The sequence below is a fragment of the Oncorhynchus kisutch genome, unplaced genomic scaffold, assembly GCF_002021735.2.
Source record: "Oncorhynchus kisutch isolate 150728-3 unplaced genomic scaffold, Okis_V2 scaffold1515, whole genome shotgun sequence".
Classification (NCBI taxonomy): Eukaryota; Metazoa; Chordata; class Actinopteri; order Salmoniformes; family Salmonidae; genus Oncorhynchus; species Oncorhynchus kisutch.
In genome coordinates this window covers 54,796-66,131 of record NW_022263460.1, presented here as the reverse complement: position 1 = coordinate 66,131, position 11,336 = coordinate 54,796, and the positions used below count along the sequence as shown (strand labels likewise).

At 39.4% G+C, this 11,336-nt stretch overlaps 1 protein-coding gene across 1 annotated transcript; it reads left to right on the top strand.

The window, feature by feature from the left end:
* Window positions 1-705: 705 nt before the first annotated feature.
* LOC109876993 (gastrula zinc finger protein XlCGF17.1-like) lies at window positions 706-11,115 on the top strand. The gene is made up of 4 exons (XM_031818612.1): window positions 706-799; window positions 3,255-3,502; window positions 6,599-7,611; window positions 10,920-11,115. Exons 2-4 carry the CDS (start codon window positions 3,400-3,402, stop codon window positions 10,956-10,958), a joined length of 1,155 nt encoding a protein of 384 aa, XP_031674472.1. The 5' UTR covers window positions 706-799; window positions 3,255-3,399; the 3' UTR covers window positions 10,959-11,115.
* Window positions 11,116-11,336: the final 221 nt, after the last annotated feature.

The following is an 11,336-nucleotide window of genomic DNA, read 5'->3' as shown; positions in this document are numbered from 1 at the left end:
CAGAATGCTTGAATCAACCCTCCTCCTCCGCCAGAGCGTCCAGTGTGGCTCTGAACGCTCCGAGAGCGATACGAACTGACAGTCTGACAACGCTCTGAATTTACGAACGACCAAGCGTACTCTGGCACTCCAGATTGAATTTAAGATCACATCCATAATTTAAAAATAAAGTATTTTGTATTTGGTGAGTCCTCCAAATTAGACACAGTAGGGATGCGTGAACTGAACAATTTCTGCTGATCATTCAAAATGTAACGAGAACTTTTGGGTGTCAGGGAAAATGTATGGAGTTGAAAGTACATTATTTTCTTTAGGAATGTAGTGGTGTAGAAGTGGAAGTTGTCAAAAAATATCAAAAGTAAAGTACAGCTACCCCCAAAAACTACTGATGGAGCACTTAATTATATATACTTAAGTACTTTACACCACTAATTGCAGAGAATACTGACTGAAGATGTTCTTCCCTACGAGGCCCATGAGACTGTGTAGGGATGTGATTTGAATAGGACTGTGACTGAACGAGTGGGATGTTGTTATTTATCTATTTTTGTATTTTGTTTTGAGGTCGTTGTTCCCCCTCCCCTTTTCCGTAAAGGAAATGTATTTTCTTCTACAGTTTTTACTAACCTTACAGTAGGTGGCGGCAGACGCCTTATATTTGTGTATATGTCAGTCTACCAGAGAACAAGATGACGCTGATGCGCCGTCGTAGTGGGGAACAGGAAGTTCCGGGTCGAAACGACAGAACTGTGCTGTTGTGTCGATAGTGGTTGTGTCCATTTCAAATGTATCATTGTAGGTATGTAATAGCATGTTTAAACTTGCTAATGTCGAGAGAATATATAATACGATAGGTAACAAATCAGTCAAGGTATTATCACGTTTGGTAATGGTTTTAATTGTATGTGTTATTTTGGAGTCAATCCGAATGAGTGTTTAACGTGTTTAAAACATATTTTACAAGTCACATAACTAGACTTTGGGTTTATCTGAGTGTATGTACATCATTTCGTCAAAGTAATTTCATAAAGATTCCACTTTTTGAGGTCGTTTTTACATGTTCTTGGTTTTGTGTAAAATTTTGTTTATGAGCTGTTAAATAGCCTCGTCCGAACCATCCTGTTCTCACGAGTTTACATGCACTGTTTCGTTAATGAAAGCTCGCGAGAACATGATGGTTCGGACGAAGCAAGTTAAATGGCGGGAACGGTTTGGGTCGTTTTTCTAGGAGTTTATTTATGCGATCAATGTGGGGGACAGTTCTGATGATATGGAGCGGGAGGATGAGGGCCTAGTATGTGAGTGGTCTGTAGTGGAAAGACATATGAAGAACAGAGATAATGATACTGGAAGCAGAGGCGCACGGTAGGGAGCTAGAGTAATAATGTGTCAGAGTGGAAAGTTGGGATGGTGTTTGAGGAGACCACAGGGCCTCATTCACACCCTGATTAACCAAGGCCATAAAAAGAGGTGAAGTTAAACTGGGATGCAGCCGTGTAAATGAGAACTTGTTCTGAACTAGCCTACCTGGTTAAATAAAGGTGAAATAAAACATTGAAAGTGGAAGATTGTTATTATCTTGTGCTGGTCAGTTTCAGCAAGGGAAGATTCTTCAATTGGAAAATCATAATGGGACAAAGCTCAGAAGCCATGACCCTGGAGCTGATGCTACACTGAAGGGAGTAATAATCTCTGAGGTCCCAATATCTATGTCCATGGATGATATTGTTAAAGAACATGTGAAGGGAGACAGAGTGGTTGAAGCCTAAAGGTTGATCAGTAGGAAAGAGGGTTAAAGAAGTGAAAGCTTAGCAGTGCTGTTGAGGTGTTAGAAGGTTTTGTCTGGAAAAGTACAGAATAGGATTCCTTAGCTTCAATGTCAGTGATTTTGACCCAACCTCATCAATCAACCAATCAAATGTATTTATAAAGCCCTTCTTACATCAGCCGATGTCACAAATTGCTGTACAGAAACGCAGCCTATAACCCCAAACAGCAAGCAATGCAGGTGTAGAAGCACAGTGGCTAAGAAAAACTCCCTAGAAAGGCCAGAACCAAGGAAGAAACCTTGAGAGGAACCAGGCTATGAGGGATGGCCAGTCCAGAGAGATGCTCAGAGATATAGAATCTGTCATGATGTATCATATGCAGAGGCTGTAAGGCAGACTGGTGGAACTACAATGCAGACAGAGCTTCCATGGCTGGTCCCGTAATAAGAGGACCTACTGTCAGACTGATGGAGCTTCCATGGCTGGTTCCGTAGTAAGAGGACCTACTGTCAGACTGATGAAGCTTCCATGGCTGGTCCCGTAGTAAGAGGACCTACTGTCAGACTGATGGAGCTTCCATGGCTTGTCCCGTAATAAGTTGACCTACTGTCAGACTGATGGAGCTTCCATCATGTCAGAACTGGTCTTTCTACTCGTCCTGACATGGTTTCGAGGCCTGTTCAGAAATATTGTGCCCATAAATATGCTGTGACAAAGGATACTTTAATAGTGAATAAAATGTACTTCATAGCATTCATATGTAAGCTTATCAACAGCTTGGATTGTGTAAAGCAGAAATAGGTTGAAAGTTATCTTGTAAACTGCAGCAGAGTTGTTGGGGGTAACAGATGTTACTGTCGGTATGGTTTTTGATAATCTGGATAATCTGGGGGTGGATTGTCTCAGCATGATATAAACCCCAATGTTTCAGTTGCTCTACAGTTCTGAAGCTGAATGTAATGATTATCAGTTCTTTACATGTGTACTAATATTCAGACATATTCAGTTGTTTCTATATTTATCTATAATTCAGGGTTTTCACACAGGGCTTCAAGTAAATAAATATTAGTGCCTGAAAAAGTCCTTGAATTTGACTTGCCACTGTGTGACCCCTGATAATTCTTAATATGGTGTGAATGGGAAATACATTTGGTTTTTGTGAGTGAAATAATATAGTGAAGACAAGGTTATTCAGGAAAATAGTACATAGTGCTGCCTGAAACATACTGCAATCTTGTACTAAATGGTTTTTGAGTCATTTATGTGAATTTAGGAAATCTACTATAGATTAAGTGCACTTATGTTGTGCAATTTAAAATGTGTACTTTGTGTCTAACGTGAATGAATGTTTTGTCAAGGATTAGCTACCTGATCGACTGAAAATAGATAATTGAGCATGAAAAAGTAGAACATATTTTTTACAGAATCAAGTGCCTGAACTGTCAAGAAAATAACTTTTGTGTCCGTTTGTCTTTATTACTACAGACCGACTCAGATTAAGTCTGAGGCTGTTAACGTCAACAGTGAGGACAATCCCAGCCTGCCACTCTCCTTCCACACTGAGTCCAAACCTACAGTCACTGGGTCCTTATTGTGACAGTGAGCCCAGTTTGCACTGCAGGATCCAGAGATGGCATCAGTGAAGCTGGAAGACTGCAGTCAAACACTGGAGCTGAATTACAACATTAAAGATGAAGAAGAGGAGGAGAACATTAGGAAAACTGTTAGTCATGGTAAGAGCTGGTTCTATCTTCATATATTAGACCTCCATAAGTTATGACCAGTCTATTGCTAGGTTGAATTCTGTAATTCTGACATCTCACATCCCTGAACAACTCAAGACTTCACAGCGAAGCAAAAACTATTTAAACTTGTAACGCCTGCCTTTGCCCACACAGTGTCTCAAGAACGTTGAAAATGTTTAATACCCTCAATCACCAAGTTCGGCATACCTCATTTCAACATAGGCCATGGCATCATCACTGTCAATATTGAATTATAATTTGTTTGCTGCTCAGAATATCAGATCTCAACAACGATTGGAGAAGTGTTGAACATAACCAGTAGACTACCACATCCTGATGATTTATATCTGATACATATATATTTAATATTTTATAGATCAAATTGTAGAAACATCTCAAGGATGATCAATGGAAACAGGATGCACCTGAGCTCAATTCAAAAGTTTGGGGTCACTTAACACCCGTCTCAACTTCAACAGTGAAGAGGCGAATCCGGGATGCTGGCCTTCTAGGCAGAGTTACAAAGGCCAGTTTTAATGCTTCTTTAGTCTGATCCACAGTTTTCAGCTGTGCTAACATAATTGCAAAAGGGTTTTCTAATGATAAACTTAGATTAGCGAACACAACATGCCATTGGATCACAGGAGTGATGGTTGCTGATAATTGGCCTCTGTACACCTATGTAGATATTCCATAAGATAGCTGCCGTTTCCAGCTACAATAGTCATTTAGGGCAATAACAATGTCTACACTGTATTTCTGATCAATTTGATGTTATTTTAATGGACAAACAATGTGCTTTTCTTTCAAAACAAGGACATTTGTAAGTCACCCCAAAGTTTAGAATGTATTCATTTATTTCACCACTAATGGTAGTGTATTCATTTATTTCACCACTAATGGTAGTGTATTCATTTATTTCACCACTAATGGTAGTGTATTCATTTATTTCACCACTAATGGTAGTGTATTCATTTATTTCACCACTAATGGTAGTGTATTCATTTATTTCACCACTAATGGTAGTGTATTCATTTATTTCACCACTAATGGTAGTGTATTCATTTATTTCACCACTAATGGTAGTGTATTTATTTATTTCACCACTAATGGTAGTGTATTCATTTATTTCACCACTAATGGTAGTGTATTTATTTATTTCACCACTAATGGTAGTGTATTTATTTATTTCACCACTAATGGTAGTGTATTCATTTATTTCACCACTAATGGTAGTGTATTTATTTATTTCACCACTAATGGTAGTGTATTCATTTATTTCACCACTAATGGTAGTGTATTTATTTATTTCACCACTAATGGTAGTGTATTCATTTATTTCACCACTAATGGTAGTGTATTCATTTATTTCACCACTAATGGTAGTGTATTCATTTATTTCACCACTAATGGTAGTGTATTCATTTATTTCACCACTAATGGTAGTGTATTCATTTATTTCACCACTAATGGTAGTGTATTCATTTATTTCACCACTAATGGTAGTGTATTCATTTATTTCACCACTAATGGTAGTGTATTCATTTATTTCACCACTAATGGTAGTGTATTCATTTATTTCACCACTAATGGTAGTGTATTCATTTATTTCACCACTAATGGTAGTGTATTCATTTATTTCACCACTAATGGTAGTGTATTCATTTATTTCACCACTAATGGTAGTGTATTCATTTATTTCACCACTAATGGTAGTGTATTCATTTATTTCACCACTAATGGTGTATTTATTTGTATTTTATTTTATTTTTTAACTTTTATTTATTTTATTTATTTATTTTATGTCCTTATCTGGTTATTGTCCGGAATTTTGGATGACTGGCGTGCCCAAAGTAAACTGCCTGTAAACTGCCCAAAAGCCAGCATATGCATATACTTGATAGCATTGGATAGAAAACACTCTGAAGTTTCTAAAACTGTAAAAATAATGTCTGTGGGTATAACAGAACTGATATGGCAGGCGAAAACCTTGAGGAAAATCCATCCAGAATATTTATTTTTTGAGGTCACCGTTTTTTTCAATGCTTGCCTATGGGATTTACAAATTGATAGGACCCAGATTGCAGTTCCTTTGGCTTCCACTAGATGTCAACAGTCTTTAGAAAGGATTTCAGGCTTGTTTTGTTTTTTAAATGAACAAGTATTTGTAGTTTTTCCAAGGTGTACCCCATTTCTAAAAGTAATCATGTTGCGCGCATCAACGAGAGTGCACTCTTCGTTATTTATCTTTGCTATTAAACACATTCTTCTCTGTCTTAAATTTAAGTTAATTAGAAACATTGTTTGACTTGTTTGGACAAACTTTACCGGTAACTTTTTGGATTAGTTTGTGTGCATGTTGAATGAGTGACTTACTGAATCAAGCGCACCATCTAAACTGACATTTTTGGGATATAAGGAAGGACTTTATCGATGTGGGGAGCTGTCCTCAGATAATCGCGTGGTATGCTTTCTCTGTAAAGCCTTTTTCAAATCTGACAACGCAGTTGGATTAACAAGAAGCTTTTAAATGATGTCAGACACTTCTATTTTCATGAATGTTTAATATTTGGATTTTTGTATTTTGAATTTTGCGCTCTGCAATTTCACCAGATGTTGTCGTAGGTGTCCTGCTAGCGTTTGGACATGCACCCAAACAGGTTAACTAGGCAGGTCAGTTAGGAACAAATGTTTACTTTAAATGACGGCCTAGGAACAGTGGGTTAACTGCCTTATTCAGGGGAAGAACAACAGATTTTTACCTCGTCAGCTCAGGGATTCGATCTTGCAACCTTTTGGTTGCTCTAACCACTAGGCTACCTGTCACCCGGTATGGCCAGAAGAGGACTGGTCACCGCTCTGAGCCTGGTTCCTCTCTAGGTTTCTTTCTAGGTTCCTGCTTTCTAGAGAGATGTTTGTGGCCACTGTGCTTCTACATCTGCATTGCTTGCTCTTTGGGTATTTTAGGTTGGGTTTCTGTTAAGCACTTTGACAACTACTGATGTAAAAAGGGCTTCATAAAATAAATTTGATTGACATGTATATCACACCAACTGACTGGTTCTTCTGATGTTGTTCACACAGGAGACCATGTTGAGACATTCTCCACATCCAGAGAGCAAGAGCAGGAAGATCAGAGAGCCACGAGGTCTCATCACTGCCCACATTGTGAAGAGATATTCCCATTTCTATCAAAGCTAAAAATACACCTACAAATACACACAGGAGAGAAGCCTTACTCCTGCTCTGAATGTGGAAAATGTTTTAAAACATCAAATGTGCTAAAGGTTCATCAGAGAACACACACAGGAGAGAAGCCTTTCTTCTGCCCTGACTGTGGAACTAGTTTCTCTCAACTTTCCCACTTAAAAGCACATGAACGTATACATACAGGGGAGAAGCCATACTCCTGCTCTGACTGTGGGAAATGTTTTAAAACATCAAATGTGCTAAAGGTTCATCAGAGAACACACACAGGAGAGAAGCCTTTCTTCTGCCCTGACTGTGGAACTAGTTTCTCTCAAATTTCCCACTTAAAAGCACATGAACGTATACATACAGGTGAAAAGCCTTATGTCTGCTCTGATTGTGGGGCGAGTTTCTCTCATCTGGGCACCTTAAAAACACACCAACGTATACATACAGGGGAGAAGCCTTACTCCTGCTCTGACTGTGGAAAATGCTTCACAACGTCAACTGATCTAAAAGTTCACCAGAGAACACACACAGGAGAGAAGCCTTACTCCTGCTCTGACTGTGGAAAATGCTTCATAACATCAACTGATCTAAAATTTCATCAGAAAACACACACAGGAGAGAAGCCTTATTCCTGCTCTGACTGTGGAAAATGTTTTAAAACATCAAATAAGCTTAAAGTTCATCAGAGTACACACACAGGAGAGAAGCCTTACGTCTGCTCTGACTGTGGAACTAGTTTCTCGCAACTTTCCAACTTAAGATCAGATGAACGTATACACACAGGGGAGAAGCCATACTCCTGCTCTGACTGTGGAAAATGCTTCAAAACATCTACTAAGCTAAAAGTTCATCAGAGAATGCGTGCAGGAGAAAAGTCTTACTCCTGTTCTGACTGTGGGGTGAGTTTCTCTCGACTGGATACCTTAAAAACACACCAACATATACACACAGGAGAGAAGCCTTACTCCTGCTCTGTGGAAGGGTGGGCGTGTAACTCAAACTTCTAGCCAAAGGCTGCTGTGTTTAGAATCTCATCAAGGTTAACTGTAGCATTTTAGCTAATTAGCAACTTTGCAACTACTTACTACTTTTTAGCTATTACTTAGCATGTTAGCTTAGCATGCAACTACTTAGTATGTTAGCTAACCTTTCCCCTAAAACCATTTAACCCCTCACTCCTAACCTAGCTAACATTAGCAACAACAAATTGGAATTCGTAACATATCATACATATTACAAGTTCCTAACATAATGTATGAATAGCAATGCGTAAAATAACATAAGAATTGTAATTCTTAACATACGATACGTCCTACAAGTCGTATTATACTGAACAACAATCTAAAAGCAACAATTTCAAAGATGTATAGTTCGTATAAGAAAACCAGTCATTTTAAATAAACAAGGCCCTAATCTATGGATATCACATGACTGGGCAGGGGCTCAGCCATGGGTGGGACTTGGGAGGGCATCGGCCCACTTGGGAGCCAGGCCCAGCCAATCAGCATGAGTTTTTCCCCCACAAAAGGTCTTGATTACAGACAGAAATACTACTCAGCCCCCTCCCAGACAATCCTGCAGGTGAAGAAGTCCTGGGCTGCCGTGGTTACATGTGATCTGCAGTTGTGAGGCCGGTTGGATGTACTGCCAAATTCTCTAAAAGAACGTTAGAGGTGACTTATGGTAGAGATAGAAATATTGAAATCTCTCCTGCAGTCATCATGACAATTGCACATTCCCTGAACTTGAGATATGTGACATTGTGTTGTGTGGCCTTTTATTGTCCCCCAGCACAAGGTGCAGTTGTGTAATGATAATGCTGTTTTATCTTGATATGCCACACCTGTCAGGTGGATGGATTATCTTGACAAAGGCTGAAATGCTCACGAACAGGGATAGTAACAAAGCTGTGCACAACATTTGAGAGAAATTAGCTTTTTCTGCACATGGAACATTGCTGGAATGTTTTATTTCAGCTCATGAAACCAACACTTTACATGTTTACTTTATATTTCAGTTCAGTTTATATTGGTATTGTAATGTAACCTAACATACTAAATGGAATGACACAGATGTTTTTGTAATACATAATACGTTTTGCTCTGAGACCAGGTTGTCCCTCTGCAGTATTCTGTGGGAATGAGCTAGTAGACACTTCTTTTGAACCTTTATTTAACTAGGCAAGTCTGTTAAGAATAATTTCTTATTTACAATGATGGCTTAGGAACAGTGTGTTAACTGCCTTGTTCAGAGGCAGAACAACAGAGTTTTACCTTGTCAGCTCGGGGACCTTTTGGTTACTGGCCCAAAGCTCTAACCACAAGTCTACCTTCCGCCCCTAACATGTTCAGTTCAGTTTATATTGGTATTGTAATGTAACCTAACATACTAAATGGAATGACACAGATGTTTTTGTAATACATAATACGTTTTGCTCTGAGACCAGGTTGTCCCTCTGCAGTATTCTGTGGGAATGAGCTAGTAGACACTTCTTTAAAAAAAAAAAAACTAGGCAAGTCTGTTAATTAAGAACAAATTCTTATTTACAATGATGGCCTAGGAACAGTGGGTTAACTGCCTTGTTCAGAGGCAGAACAACAGAGTTTTTTACCTTGTGTCGGTGCTCATCTGCCGTTGGACATAAACATCACAACAAATTGCAATTCAACAATGAGTGGTTTGGAAGGAATCAGTGGCTAACTGCAAGCATTGCAAAGCAATCATTAGCCTGCTATTCAGTGGAGTGGCTGTGTGGTCCCAAGTCTAAGATTAAGGGGCTCTTTTCCTAGTTTAAAACTGTAAACATTCAACATTGGCCGTGCTGTCAATGAAGCTTGATTTGTGCCACGCTCAAATCAACTTAACTCTGTACTGCAAAATCTGACTTGTGTGAGTTCAAAACAACTGGGAACTTGGGGAAAAACAAGCTACGACTGAGAAAATACGTTTTGAACTTTCATCCAACTCAGAATTGTAAATTGGGAACTCGGGGTCTTTCTACAGCTACGACCTGAAGATCACTGACGTCATCATGATTCCTTTTTTTTCTTCTTCGAGTTCCCAGTTGTCTTGGAAGCACCACAAATCCAGAGAATGCCATAATTTGTTGACGAAGTTTGATGACAAAATATGCCCATAAATTACTGCCGCGCCACCTTCCTGTTCAAGTGATCACAGCACAACAAAGTGAGTCCAAAAATGTCTTGTATGCTACTGCATAAATTATGTAATATGCCAGGAAGATATGTATACTGTAGCTAAGAAAGTAATACTAAGTGTATGTTGTGTAGTAAGATGTTAGTAGCCCATGTGCCTCACCCTAATAATTTTATCTAGTTTCACATCTTAATTTTGCCTACTGTTCTGACTTGGTGTTTCACATGTAGCTGAACAAATAGTTACATTGACTACGTCCGTCCTAGCTCGCTCATTAATGTCTTAATCGAAATTACGGATTGCCTCTTATCGTCCCCTTATGCCATAGTTTGTACATCTCAATTGTCAGTAGAAACCACATTTGTTTAAGTAAGTCAGCCATTTTATTTTAAAAGGCAGTAAATGAGGCTGAATGAAATGTTTCGTTGCCAGACTCCGCTGATAGCCAGGTGAAGCAGTGGTAAGTTGTTGAGACTATGCTGTTGGTCCTAACAGTTTGTGGGCACCGTTTCTCACTGTTATAGTGCAATTCATGTATTGTTTCGTGGCTTTGCTGGCATGCGTCCAATTTTTAAATTTTTTATTTTACTAGGTAAGTCAGTAAAGAACAAATTCTTATTTAGAATGAAGGCCTACCCCAGCCAATCCTTACCGATGCTGGGCCAATTGTGCGCTTCCCTATGGGACTCCCAATCATGGCCAGATGTGATTCAGCTAGGATTCAAACCAGGGACTGTAGTGATGTCTCTTGCACTGAGATGAGGTGCCTTAGACTGCTGCGCCACTCGGGAGCCCTTAAAAGGTTTGCGCCCAATGTAGGGCAGGAGTTTGAAGGCACAAGCGGGGAGCCCAGCCAACAAAGAATTGAGAAATGTTTTGGTACTCTTCCCCAGATCTGTGCCTCACCACAAATCTGTCTCGGAGCAAAACGGAAAATTTCTTCGACCTCATTGCTTGGTTTTTGCTCTGACTTGCACTGTCAACTGTGGGACCTTAAAAAGACAGGTGTGATCCTTTTCCAATCATGTCCATACATTTGAATTTGCCACAGGTGGACTCCAATCAAGTTGTAGAAACATCTCAAGGATGATCAATGGAAACAGGATGCACTTGAGCTGAATTTTGAGTCTCAGAGGAAAGGGTCTGTGTCACGAATATTACCGAAGGTGGCTCCCCTTCGTGTTCGGGTGGTCGCTCGGCGGTCGTCGTCGCCGGTCTACTAGCTGCTACCGATCCTTTGTTCCGTGTTCGTTTGGTTTTGTCTAATTGGTTTCACCTGTTCATTGTTTGGTTGTTAGGGTGGGGTTATTTAAGTTCGTGTAGCCCGCTTCTGTTTGTGCGGGCTTGTTCTTCTGTACTTGTGAGAGGTGTTAGTGTTTTGTTGGGTTTTCTCGCTGTCCTGGTATTTTACCTAAGGGTACTATTTTATTTTTATAGTTACTCCTGTGTTGGGTATAACTATTTTGTT